The sequence below is a fragment of the Typopeltis vanoorti genome, chromosome 24 (assembly GCF_054136105.1).
Source record: "Typopeltis vanoorti isolate ZY-2024b chromosome 24, IOZ_Tvanoo_1.0, whole genome shotgun sequence".
Taxonomy (NCBI): domain Eukaryota; kingdom Metazoa; phylum Arthropoda; class Arachnida; order Uropygi; family Thelyphonidae; genus Typopeltis; species Typopeltis vanoorti.
Genome location: NC_143572.1, coordinates 88032796 through 88047477, shown reverse-complemented (window position 1 = coordinate 88047477; position 14682 = coordinate 88032796). Strand labels below are relative to the sequence as shown.

At 39.5% G+C, this 14682-nt stretch overlaps 1 protein-coding gene across 3 annotated transcripts in view; it reads left to right on the top strand.

Moving 5' to 3' along the window:
* LOC150093528 (XK-related protein 6-like) overlaps window positions 1–14682 on the top strand; it is a 131843-nt gene that overhangs the window by 22339 nt on the left and 94822 nt on the right. For all 3 annotated transcript variants that reach the window (XM_090413772.1, XM_090413769.1, XM_090413771.1), the window contains exon 3: window positions 10780–11092. In XM_090413772.1, the coding sequence (XP_090269898.1) occupies window positions 10780–11092 (313 nt within the window). The remainder of the gene's footprint in view (window positions 1–10779; window positions 11093–14682) is intronic.

The window sequence follows — 14682 nt, the reverse complement described above, 5'->3', positions numbered from 1 at the left end:
AAATCATTTTCATATTAAGGATTATAATTAATTCTAATTATAATGAATGATAGAAGATATTCTTTGAACGATAGAATGTGTTCAAAGAATTCTTTGAACACATTCTAGAGTTCAAAGAATAAATAGAATAGGAGACAAATGGATATGTAATCTTATTAAGCAAGAGATTCATAAAAAAGGACGATGTGGAAGGAATACTGTGTAAATAAGGATGAAACATCTGTTATAAACGTTACAAGCAGCAGGCTGGAATAGTCACAACTGTTGTACGGAAAGCAAAGTCTGAGTATGAAAAGAAACTGGCTCTGCGTGCTAAAGACAACCCACAAGAATTCTATTGATATGCTGCAAGTAAAAGAAAGAATGAATATGAAAGAATAACTCTTCTAATGTGTTATATGTGTGAGGAGATGGGAGTACAGTTTGTTAATGTGTGGAATGAGTTTGAGGGACGAAGTGAGCTGTATGGGAGCGATGGACTGCATTTGAGTGGTTATGGTGTGAGTCGCTTGGAGAGACTGCTGCTGGAAGGTAGAGAAGTGAATAGAGAGAATGAATCAGATCGAGAGGGGAGTGATGTGGAAGAGCAGGAGAGTAAGACAGGAGAGATTGAAGAAGTGGAAATGAATGGGGAAGCGAGTGGTATGAGTATAGAAAATGAGAGAATGGGTGTGCAAGAGGAGCATGGAGACAGGGTAGACAGGGGTACACAGCGTGAGAAAGGTGGATGCTCCAAGAGGAGGTGAGAGCATGTGTAGGCAGGAAAGAAATGGAATGATCAGGGATCAAGAGGAAACAGATGAAATTGAAAAGGGTTCTAAAATGAAGAAGCAGAAAGGGAAATGTCCCCGAGTCCAGCATGGAGAGATCACATCGAGTGAGTGGTATCAGTGGAACTAGCTGTAGATCCAGAAATGAGCTGTCGTGTTTGTATACCAATGCTAGAAGTATAAGAAACAAGGCAGATGAAATGGTTGCACTAATTGCATCTGTTCACCCAAAGATTGTCGGAATAAGTGAGACATGGTTAGATGTGGACGACATCCTGACAGGAATAGAGATGGAAGGGTATGATATGTTTCGTGAGGATAGAAGGGGTAAAAAGGGAGGGGAAGTGCTATTGATGATAGAGAAAGAGTTGTGTCCATACAAGGTAGAGATGCAAGAGGGAAATAGGGCCAGTGGTTTTGAGGCAGTATGGTGTGAGATAGAGATAAATAGAATCAAATACTTGGTGGGATGTTGTTATAGACCTCGTAATGTGGATGGTGGTGATAGTGAAATGTATAGTCAAATAAGCCAAGCAAATAAGAAAAGGGTGATCGTTATGGGCGATTTTAATTATGGCAATATAGACTGGAATGAAGAGATAGGAACTGGAAGTAAAGAAAATGAGTTTCTTGAGTTTTTGAGGGATAACTACCTCAGACAATATGTAATAGAGGGCACACGAGGTATTAAGGGTCTTGGATTTGGTCATCTCATCAGAGGATGTAATTATAAATGAGGTGTCAAATCATCCAACAATTGGTGAAAGTGACCATGAGGTGATTACCTGAGTGGTTGCCAGCAGTGCGAGGACCCCTGTGAAAAAAAGGATATATGTGGAACTACAAGGGAGGTGATTATGAAGAACTCAGGAGACAGCTTGCGGGTGTAGCATGGAATGAGGAGTTAGCTGGAAAAGAGATCAGTGCAGCTTGGGAGATTTTCAAAAACTATTTAGTAGATGCAATGTCTAAATGTATTCCAAGGGTGAGAAGGTTAAATAAAAGCAGGTGTGAGATGGATGAATAAACAGATTAAGCATGTGATGCAGAGAAAAAGGCATTGTGGAGGCAGCATAAGAGAAGTGGAAGTAACCAATTTCATGAGGTCTACAAAGACCAGGCAAGGAGGGTGACTTGGTTGGTGACAGTAGCTAAAGAGAGGTATGAACAGCAGTTAGCTAATGAAGCCGAAAAGAATCCTAGGGAGTTCTTTCGATATGTAGCCAGCAAAAGAAAGAACGATTATGGAAGGATGACATTGATTGGAGGAAATGGTATAAAGACAGCTGTTACAGAATGTGTGGTGGAGATACTTACTTAATGAGCAGTTCATAAAGATCTTTCAATCTTGTGAATGTGACTTCATGGAGAGATTGAGAACAATTGATGATGGAGAGGAGAGAATGACTGTAAGTGAGCAAGAGGTGTTTGGGGAGTTGAGTAAACTAGATGTAAATAAGGCTGTGGGACTTGATAATATATCACCGCGTATTCTGAAGAAATGTGCCAGAGAGTTGACACCTGCCTTGACATATTTTTTTAATACGAGTCTTGCACTTGGTCAAGTTCCTAAAGAGTAGAAGGAGGGCAAGATTGTGCCACTTCATAAAGGAGGTGATCGAACTCAAGCATCAAACTATAGGCCTATCTCCGTGTCAGGTGTTGTGGTTAAGTTGTTGGAGAAGCTTATGAGAACTAAGATCCAGAGTTGGGTTGACAACAGTGGTATAATCTTTGATGAACAGCATGGATTTGCTAAACGAGGTCATGTTTTAGTAATCTACTTACTTATTACAATAAAGTGAGTGCTTCCTTGGACAGAGGAGAAGGATACATAGTAATATACTTGGATTTCGCAAAGGCTTTTGATAGAGTACCTCATGATAAGTTGACAGTCAAACTAGAACAGATGAGGTTGGTTATTTGATTAGTGCATTGGATTGGTGACTGACTATCTGATAGGTATCGACAAGTTGTGTGTTGGGGGTGTGATATCCAGGAAAAGAAAAGTCACTAGTGGAGTGCCTCAGGGGGTATGTTTTAGGGCCATTACTATTTAACTTGTATGTTAATGATATTGGCGAAGATTTGGATGGAGATATTCAGTTGTTTGTAGATGATGCAAAGTTGGGATGACCCATAAAAAGTAGTGAAGATGTTGTGGCCTTGCAAGACGACTTGAATAAATTGAGTGATTGGGCAAGCAAATGGGGATGTGAGTTCAATGTTGCAAAATGTAAGGTTTTAAAATTTGGAAAACAAAGATGGGATGCAGAATTTATGCTTGGTGAGAATATATTGTTGGAAGTATAGGAAATAAAAGATCTGGGGTGATAGTGGATAAGGATCTAAAATTTAGGGTACACATCGCCAAAATTGTGAAGACAACACAAGGACTTCTGGGAATGATGTGGAGGACACTGACACGTAGAAGTAGGGAGATTCTTGTTTCATTGTATAAGGCTTTGATAATGCCACACATGGACTGTTGTGCCTAGATTTGGTCACCGGGTTTTCAGAAGGATAAAGAGATGTTGGAATGGGTCCAAAGGCGACTGACTAAGGTAGTTTCTGACCTCTGGAATGTTGAGTATGAGGAAAGATTGAGAAGATGTAATTTGCAGAGTCTGGTGGAGAGAAGGAAGAGGGGAGATATGATAGAGACCTACAAGTTGGTAAGGGGTTGTTATAAGATCAATGGTGGAGAAGTTCTACAGAGAATAGTGGGAGATCAGGGAAGAACCAGAGGTCATTCCTGGAAACTGTATAAAGAGGGTGTGAGGAAGTGAGTGAGAGGCAGGTTTTTTTTTGTGCAGAGTTGTGAATGATTGGAATGCTTTGCCTGAGGGTGTGGTGTCTGCAAGGAGTTTGAGTGTGTTTAAGACACGGTATGATGAGATGTGTGTGTGATAATAGGACCTCCTAGATGAGTCTTTGAATCCATTAGGTCTTGGGAAATAATAATAAAAAAAAATAATAATTCTAATTAACTCAGACCAAAAGTTTAATATGTGCCATCCATATTCTTGGAATTTTTATACCACCATTATTGTTAACATTAGGGTGATTGATAAGAATTTCACAGGCCACTCCACCCTATGAAGCAGAATAACTTTAATCTCTCTTGCAACACAACAGATCCCTCTGTGATCTCTGTGGCTAAATAAGCACATTAAGACTCCTGCCAGCTCACTGGAATGCTCGCTCCAAAACAGTCATTGTAATGCACTGGTGTAGCTGCAGCTTTTGCTGCCCTGGGCGGTCCCTGAGTTTGCCACCCCTTTCAATGCACACCAAAAATGCTACAAAAAATCAAAACGATGTATTAGGGAAATAAATTAAAACACTATGTTTATTTTTGAAGTAAATTTTTAATTTCAATATTCTAAAATGTTATTTTTTCTTTTTTTTCTGGTATGATGACATTGGCGAAGTCTATTTCATAGAAATGTAGGTAATTCTTAATCAGTTTTATTTAGAAAACCTCCTCTCAAAACTAACAACACTTACAGCAATTGTGAGGGAAATAATTTGCAGTGGTATTACAATATTTGGAACTGAGTTTTCGAGAATGTATTTTAGAATTAAATGCAAAAGTTCAAAGTGCTGCCCAGGGCGGACTGCCCACCCCCACCTTAGCTACACCACTGGTGTAATGTCATTATTAACAACAAGTTGACCCATTTCCTCACTCACTAACACTACCTTGACACCAAACTCTCTGCGAGTAAGCTACTCTAAACTAGTGCTTCAGCATTTTATCGCTACTGCAGGTGTTTCTCATCCAAATTAAACATCAAATGGAAATCTTAATAGTGGGTACTAAGGAGCCAATACTTCTGCATAGCCTGTAAGTACTTTTAGTGCATTAAAACAGTTATATTTCATTCTAAAAATCAGCCACATGCAAGCACTCGCTATGCCCACCGTATGATGCAAAGATGGCGGCAACAAAAGCCAACAATGAACAAGCACCCTGTGTCTCGCCAGCGTAGTGCCGTTGATGCTGACAAATCTACAAAGTGCCGCAGCTGTAAAATTGATATCAGCAATAAAAAAAGGGTATAATGTGCGGGTACTGCTGCCACTGGTTACACGCTTCCTGTACAAAAATAGATGAATTGGTGCACAAGATATATTATTATTATGTAACACCTCCAGGCAGTCCAAAGACTCATCGAGGGGATGATACCTATTCTACATCTCTCCGTCTCCACCACTCCACCAATCCCAACTATCTTCATCATCTACACCAACGCCATCTACCGCCGACCACCACCACCACCAATATATCGACCTTAACCATCCCTATTTCTGTGCCTAAGTTCAGAATAGCTCGTAAACCTCAAATAGCACATCAATGCTATGAATGAAACTCTTTCCTCCAAAATACGAGCACTAGAAACCAAGTTTGAACCAATTGATGATCAGTGTCGCAATGCAAGTTCACCCTTCCCCACAAATGAACTCCGTGACCTAATCGCATCAACGGTGCACAACTCAATGAAGTCCAAAAACAAAAAATTCAATGCAGTTATTTTGAACTTTCCAAAGGAAAATGGAAAAGCACTAAAAGAAGGCATTGTCAAATTAGTAGAAGAATGCAACATCGATTCTAAAAATATCATCATATGGCATCGTTTCGGATCCATTAACAAAAGAAAGGATGGAATGAATTTTCCGCGCTTAGTAAAAGTGACTTGCGACACGCTCACAACCACATCAAAACTAATAACAGCGTTCAACAACAAGTTCAAAGACACTTGTCCCTAATCGCGCTTATGTGCTCAACCAGATTTAACATTTGCATAAAGGGAACAAGGACCCAGCTTCGAAGACAACTCAACTATAGACAAGTTAAACTGGTGCAAAAAAAACCAAGTGATTCCACTACAAGCCACCATGGAGACCAGTATGCAGGCACTGCATAGAAAATATGCAAGACCCTTAAGGTCAAACATATGACTCACAAACCCTACATATGCACTTCACCAACATCCGTGGCCCAATCTCCAACCTTAACAGTGTCCACTACCACCTTTCAGTCTACCAAACCCCACCTACCCTTCCCAACTCAGTCAAATTCATAGGCTGTCTATATCGCTCCCCTAATGCAACCGACCACTCTGAGCTCATTAATTTCCTCTCCTTAAAAATTGACTTTCTCTAGTCCCACTTTCCCAACAGCAAAATCAATCTCCTAGGAGATTTTAATGTCTACAACATCAACTGGCTTTCCTCTCCAACTCTACAGATCTTGCAGGTGGAGATGCTGAAACATTTGCCATCACCAACAACCTTACACAACTTGTTTAGATGTCAACCAGATATCTGATAACCTGAACCACTCTCCAAATACCCTAGATCTCTTCCTGACCAATGACCTTTCCAAATACACAGTGAATGTATATACCCCCCCCCCTGCAAGGCAATTCTGACCACAACCTAGTGCTCATATCTCCTCCCTCATACAACAACACATACACTGCCACTCCCATACAAGAGTAGTTTGGCATTATAACAGTGCCAAGTGGGACAGCCTCTGCAACTTTTGTGCCTCATTCCCATGAAATGAGGCACAAAATGAGACCTTCCAACCCAAACACGTGCACCGAACTTATAACCAAAGTAATCCTCAGTGGCATGGAAACATACATTCCCCACAGTACTCTGACCTGCCATTCCCTAACTAAACCCTGGTTTTCCAAAAGATGCACCAAGGCTGTTCAAATGACAATCCAAACATACCACACCTGGCTTAAATCAAGAACTCCGTCCTCCTTTAGAGCTTATACCCAAGCCTGAAATAAATGCAAAAAAAACAATCAATGCTTCCAAAATAGTTGGAAAGAAAAAAACAAGAAATTAGCAGCCTGTCCAAATGGCAGCCGAGCGTTTTACCCAGATGGCTTTATTGCATCATCACCTACAGAAAAGGCCAATCTCCTTGCCTCACACTTTGCTTCCAGTGCATGCATAACTGACAATGGCAAATGTCCCCAACCATTCCAAATGCCCACTGTATCCTTTTTCCCAGAAAGATATCAGTAGTAAAATACTGTCCAAATTAGACACGAGAAAGTCTCCAGGCCCTGATGGCATTCCTCCAATTGTCCTGAAGGTTTGTGCACTAGAACTGACTCCTGTCCTATGCCACCTATATGCACTGTCTTACTCCACTGGTATCTATCCCAAGAATGGCGACGTCACTACTGTCCCATCTCGCTCACCTCAGTCCTGTCTAAAGTAATGGAAAAAATCATCAATTCCTAACTCCTACACTACCTTAAAGGTACCTATCTAGTAAACAACCGCCAGTATTGATTCTGTCGCTGCTGTTCAACAGGAGATCTGCTCACATATTTCACCCATCTCTGGACAAATGCCATGGAGAAGTTTGGCGAATTTGAAGCAGTTGCACTTGATATCTCAAGGCCTTTGACCGGGTCTGGCACAAGGGCTTACTAAGCAAGCTGCTATCGTTTGGTCTGTCTCAGGACTTCTGCAGTTGGATTGCCAGCTTTCTGTCTGGATGCACACTGTGTGGTAGTGGATGGTTCCTTATCCTCTCACATTCAACATGCCGAGGTTCCACAAGGTTCTGTCCAACCCATTACACACTTTGCAGACAACAGCACATTGCACTCCTCCCTTTCTTTTGATAAATCTTACTCTACACAACTCACCTCAACCTAAAGAACATCAACCACCACTGCCCTCAGTTCTGATTTCTTATTAAAAAAAAGAACCATTTTCTCCCAGTATTATTTTTGACAATGCCCAAATTTCCAGACAAGTTGAGATTTCTCTTCTTGGAATTACCCAGACATCAAGCCTCTTCTGGCATAAATACATCACAACCATAGCATCCGTGCTTCTGAAAAACTAGTACTTCTCTTTTACTCAAGACGTTACTTCACCCATGAATGACTGTTAACCTTATACAAATCACAAATTTACCCAACCATTGAATACTACTCTCACATTGGGATAGGGCTCCCAAAATTGACCTCAAAATGCTTGACTCAATACAGCAATCAGACTTATTAATGACCTATCTCTTACCAACTCACTCCCTCCACTTTCGCACAGACGACCGGTCTTCGCACTATGTATATTCTACAAATATTTCCATTGAAAATGTTCATCTGAAATAACATCAATAATTCCACCACTTAGTACTAAGCTCGTTGGAACATGTGCAGCTGCTGTTTAACATCCCTTCACAGTTCACCTTGAAATCTACAGAACAAGTTTCTTCTCCTCCTCCTTCATCCCTGCAATTACTGTACTATGGAACAGTCTTCTCCCTGATGCATATCCAAAGGAATACAATATGCAGACATTTTAAATCAAATGTGAACAGGTACCTTCTTTCCCAACCCACCACCCATACACGGTACCAATGTACTATAGGTTGATCCATCAACCAACCTCTCGCGTATGGGCTCAACATAAAAAAAAACTATGCTTGACACCACACCTACAAGAACAAAATACGTTATATCATGTTGGAGATTTAATGGATTTTTTACAACACTCAGAAAGGATTAAAACAGAATTTAATACTTCCTATATTTCGTCTTCAGGGATTACAAAAAAACTAATGTAACATAAACACAAATAACAAACAATACTAAGCCCAACCATGTGGGTGACACTAAAGTCCTAACTAAGTGAAGCGCCCTCTAAGGGCGGTTGTAGATGGCCTGGAATGTAGGGTGGGACCTCTGGTGATAAGTGTTTCCCAAATCTTAGGAAGCTTAATGCAACCATATTTATTAAGATTTGGTTGATTTCTGAGAGCTGCTGCTGATTCTAAGAATAATATTTCTTTTTTTAATTTGCTGTGGTGGAGCATGGTGGTTTTTTCCCATGAGATCCTATGGGTTGTATCCAAGACATGGTCAGCAAGGCCTGACTGACCATAGTCGTGGTTGCAGATGTATGACGTGTTCCTCCAGGCGGATGGTTGCTGATCTGCCTGTCTGTCCAAAGTATGCTAGCTTACAGGAGCAGGGTACTTTATAAACTCCTGGCACTGAGAGAGAAGGGAGTTGATATTTTGTAGAACAGATAGGGGTAACAAGTTTGCAGTGGGGCTTAAATGCTGTGTGTGTTTAAAATCATGGCTATTTTTTCGGATGTGCCACGGATGTAGGGTATGGTGATGACATTTCTAAACTCTTTCTGACTAGAAGACCATGGAATGGGGGAGGAACTGTTTTTTTTTTTATTTTTGATACTGTGATCGCTATAGCCATTGGAGAGGAAAGTGTGGTCAAGTTCAGTTGTCGTTGTCAAAGCAGTTCCAATGGAACACAGTGGAACCACCCTTACAATTGAACTTGACCACATACACAACACTTTCTTCTCCAATGTAACAGATGTATGACGAATAAAAGCCGCATAAAAGAAATTTTCAAACCAGTTTATAGCATCTGTTGTAACATTATATATATCTTGTATAGTGGCCTCAAAAGCATATATCAGGCAGTCAAGTAAAATGCGGCCAATAGTTTGAGAGTGATAACTGCAGTCACAAGCAGGAGAGTCGGTCCATTTCAGTTTATGTAGATAGTGTTTACATCTGCCATGACCAGTTCTAATGCAGTTTAAGGTTGTCCAAAGATGACATGGTAGTCCAAATCCAGGTAGTTTAGATGTAAGGTCTGTAATAAGTAATAAGAAATCGCCTCCCTTATGAAGCGGCACAATCTTGCCCTACCTCCGCTCCTTTGGAATTCGACTCAGTGCAAGACTCATATTAAAAAAATATATCAGGTCAGATGCCAACTCCTTGGCACATTTCTTCAGAATACGTGGTGATATATTATTAAGTCCCACAACCTTATTAACATGAAGTCCCAATTCCCCTATATACCTCTTGCTCACTTACAGTCAGTCTCTCCCTATCATCATCAACTGCTCTCAACTCTCCACGATGTCACATTCACAAGAATGAAAGACCTTTATGAACTTCTCATTAAGTATATCTTCTGCAGCAGTTGTTCTTATACAATTTTCTTCAATCAATGTCATCCTTTTTTTTTTTTTTTTTTGCTGGCTATATATCAAAATAACTCCCCAAGATTCTTTTTGCTTATATTAGCTAACTGGTGTTCATATTTCACTGTTTCTACCCTTACCAACCAAGCCACTCTCCTTTCCTGGTTGCCTCCATAATGCCTCTCCTCTGAATCACACTTAATCACTTCATTCATCCATTTCACATACCTTATTTAACCTTCTGACCATTGGAATATATTTAGGTATTGCTTCTACTAGATAGTTCTTGAATATCCCCAAAAGCTGGATTGATCTCTTTTCCAACTAATTCCTCATTCCAAGTTATTTTCTTTACTTCCAGTTGCTATCTCATCATCATCATCCCGATCTATATTGCCATAATTAAAAGCACCCATAATGATCGTCCTTTTCTTATTTGCTTGGCTAATTTGATTATATATTTCGTATTATTATATGTTTCATAATTATTTCATATTAGATTTCTCTTTCAGATTACATACTCAATCCCTCCATTTGTCCATTGCATACCTACTTATTCAGTCCCATAATGCATTCAGACACTGCTACTGTTAAATAGTTCATGATTGCATCTCAAGCATTATTGATCTTCTTTCTATCCATTCCTCTCCCTCCACTCCATGCATTCCATGGTAGTCCTCAAAAGAAAGAAAATATTTTTTTATATGAATATTATTATATACATATCTGGATTTCATTGTCAAGGAATGAAATTATTCTATGAAGGAAATATTACCCTCTACAAAAAAAAACAAACAGCTACTATAGAATTTAAATTTGGATATAGTTTTCAATTTTTTTCATGTTTTGAAAGGAGTATATTTATTTTAGTCAATCTGGTTTATTTAATGAGAGAAGCATTTGTTACTCTAATGTTGTTTTGTTTTTTGGATCTTGTACTACAGAAATTAAACTTTATTTATTAAATTAAAAAACAAATTAAATTTTTATGTGATTTCAGGTATTTATCAAAGGACATCGATAGCGTGTTCCTTAATATCTGTAGGATGGGGTGTAGGGTGTTATCAAAGGAATCTGCGCAAAACTCAAAAGAATAAAGGAAACATGACAATATTTTCAACTCTGATGTTCATTATAGCTAATGTATGTTTGATTTCTTGCCGAATATTTTGTATGGCAGTTTTTGCTACTGTGTTTCCCATTGTATTGATTGTAAGCTGTATAGTGCACTGGATTATTATGTTTATATGTATCTACAGAATGAAGACAGATTTTTTTCAAAAAGAAGATAACCATAACAATAAACTTAGCAAGTAAGTAGCAGGTTGCTATTATTATTATTATTTTTATTATTATTATTATTATTATTATTATTATTACCCCAAGACCTCATGGAGTCAAAGACTCGTCTGGGAGGTCCTTTTATCACACACACACAGCTCATCATACCGTGCCTTGAATACATTCAAACTCCTTGCAGACACAACACTCTCAGGCAAGGCATTCCAATCATTCACAACTCTGCACGAAAAAAACCTGCCTCTCACTCCCCTACTCACATCCTCTTTATACATTTTCCAGGGATGACCTCTGGTTCTCCTACTGTTTTCTGGAGAACCTCTCCAGCATTGATCCTATAACAACCCCTTACCAACATATAGGTCTCTATCATATTTCCCCTCTTCCTCCTGTCCACCAGGCTCTGCAAATTACATCTTCTCAATCTTTCCTCATTAGTCAATCGCCTTTGGACCCTTTCCAGCATCTCTTCATATTTCTGAAAACCAGGTGACCAAATCTGGGCACAATAGTCCATGTGTGGCCTAATCAAAGCCTTATACAACAGAACAAGAATCTCCCTACTTCTACACGTCGATGTCCTCCCCATCATTCCCAGAAGCATTTGTGTTGTCTTGACAATTTTGGCTATGTGTCCCCTAAATTTCAGATCCATATCCACTATCACCGACAGATCTCTTATTTCTTCCACCTCCAACAATATATCCTCACCAAGCATAAATTCTGCATCCCATCTTTGTTTTCCAAATTTTAAAACCTTACATTTTGCAACAGGACAAAAAACCCGCTTGCCCGATCTCTGGCACGGGCAAGCAGGTTTTTCCTCCCGGAAACTCGGGTTTTTCGTCCCATAAACTCAAGAAAATCGACCGTAGAACCCACATTATTTCAGACATTAAATATATTGTGTTAGGGACCACGAGATGGCGGCACATTTGAGCCATCTCTCTTCACTGTGTACCACTTAATTAGTGATAGCCTTGGGCTATCTATCTCTGATTGGTACTAGTGGAGATTGAACTGCCCACTCAGTCTCCAAAAGTTAGATTGGGCTAAATGGCCTCGCTTACTCTCTGTATACGGGAATAAAAAGGCGTTAGCTGATTTTTTTTTTTTTTTTACAGTTTGCAACATTGAACTTGCATCTCCATTTCCATGCCCAATCACTCAATTTATTCAAGTCTTCTTGTAAGGCCACAACATCTTCACTACTCTTCATTATTCGTCCCAGCTTTGCATCATCTGCAAACAACTGAATATCTCCATCCAAATCTTCACCTATATTATTAATATACAAGTTAAACAGTAATGGACCTAAAACAGACCCCCGAGGCACTCCACTAGTGACTTTCCTTTTCCTGGATATCGCTCCTCCCATACACAACTTGTTGATACCTATCAAATAGCCAGTCTCCAATCCAATGCACTAATGTAATATCCAACCCCATCTGCTCTAGTTTGACTATCAATTTATCATGAGGTACTCTATCAAAAGCCTTTGTGAAATCTAAGTATATTACTGTGTATTCTTCTCCTCTGTCCAAGGAAGCGGTCACTTTATTGTAATAAGTAAGTAGATTACTAAAACATGACCTCCCTTATTCTTCTTATTATTTATTATTATTATTATCTTATTATTATTATTTATTATTAATCTTGGTGGTTATTATTGTGGAATGCAGAGGTAAAGCATTCCACAATAATAACCAAAGCTGTAAAAGGGAAAGAAATAATTTTTCTGTAATGTTTGAGGATATTTTTCAGAGCTTGCTAGTAGGCATGCACACATCTTGTATGGCATATAAAAGATGGTGCTGCTAGTGTGCAAAGACAGATCCAATAAATGACATGAGCTGTTCACAAAAAGATAAGCATTAGCAGTAAGGAAAGATATGTTTATTTCATGACAATACTGATATTTGAATTGATGTTTTTGTATAATTGTGTAATATTTGTTTAGTATTTAGTTAGGATTTTACGATATCAGTATTGTCTCCATGTGTAGCGATTATATTCAACATGGTAGCTGCCAGTTTCAGTAATAGCTCTAGCCCTCCCCCCATTTAAAGACTATATTATTCAAATTCTAGTTGAAGATTTTGTAGCTTGCTATGCATGTGGCATGTACATGTCCTGTTGTTTTAAGAATGTGGCAGGTTCAAGACGGGAATGTGTGTGTGTGTTCATGAAATGCAGGCAGTGGGAGGTGCTGGAGACATGAGTGTCTTGATCTCAGAATTTAGCAGTAGCAGAGATAGTGCTTCAGAAACGGGTGATTTTCAGTTTGTGGATGCCAGTAGTGTGTTGGAGGATGGAGAGAATGTTAAAGATCTATATATAGATTTAGCCTTGGATAGCTTAGCAGACATAGATAGTTTGTCTAATGGCCATAATTGTGTGTGTGTGTCAATGGCAATTGAAAAGCAGAATGTAGAGAGAGAGAGAGATAAACAGAAGTGCTGAGAAAGGAAATGGAAGGAATGAAGACTGAGTTGCGAATGAAGATCTTGGGAGAATAGAGAGGTTGGCTAGTGTGAGAGGAATGAGAGTAAGTGTAAAAGAATAGCATCAGAGAGCAAGGGGGAGGGGAGGAAGGCAAGAGAATGAGAGAGACAGTAGAAGAAAGGAAATTGCAGAAAGATGAGACTGTGGAAGCAAGGGAGAGAAAGTAGAGAGATTACAAGCCATAAGAGTAAGGGATGCCAGTGAAAGAAGGATGAATAAAACTATTCAGGGGTGTCATGTATGGTGATTTGATGATTTGGAGTGTGTAGAATAGCGTGTCAGAGGAATACGTGCCTGGTGGAATGATAGAGAGTGTGGCAGTGAGGAGGGGTGAAAGTGTAGAGGAGATGATAGTAATGGTTGGAACGAATGACCGGAGAAGTAGTGTGAATCATGTAGATTTGAGGTTGATGTTACATATATAGTGCTATAGAAATATATCCGGGGAAAGATAGTGTGTTGCTCCCAGTATGATAATGCAGAGTGGATGAGATGATTAGTGAGAATGGGCAGGAAAAGAGGTCTGGAATATACGGATGTGGGGAGTATGTTTGAGAATAGATGGAAGGTGTATGCAAGAGATGGACTGCATTTGAATGCAGGTCACAGGCATTTGGAGAGCCTGTTGTTTTTTGGGCAAGTGAGTGTGTCAGGACACGGAAACTACAATTGCACAGGTGGAATGTTGCAGGGATGGCCTCATGTGGGAAATAGTGGCTTGAGAAATGAGAGGTGTACACTATATTACAGAGCCAGGTGAGTATGAGGGGAGTAATAATGACTGTAAGAAGGCTGGCAATTCACTGGTTTTTCTGTATACAAATGCTAGGAGCATTAGGAGTAAAGGGAATGAGTCTGAATGACTCATTCTCTCCAAAAGTTGTTGATATAAGTGAAACCTGGTAAACTGAGAAGGAGGATGTTCTAACAGAACATCCTCCGAAGTGTCCGAAATCGAAGAGTACACTTCAGCAGGATCATCATCATTTATTTATAATTTTACAATTATAAATAGGGAAACCAATCAAAACAAATAAGTAGTCTGTGTACACTAAGATGGCACTTGGAGGCTGTTATGACGTGAAGGAAACCCAGGCTT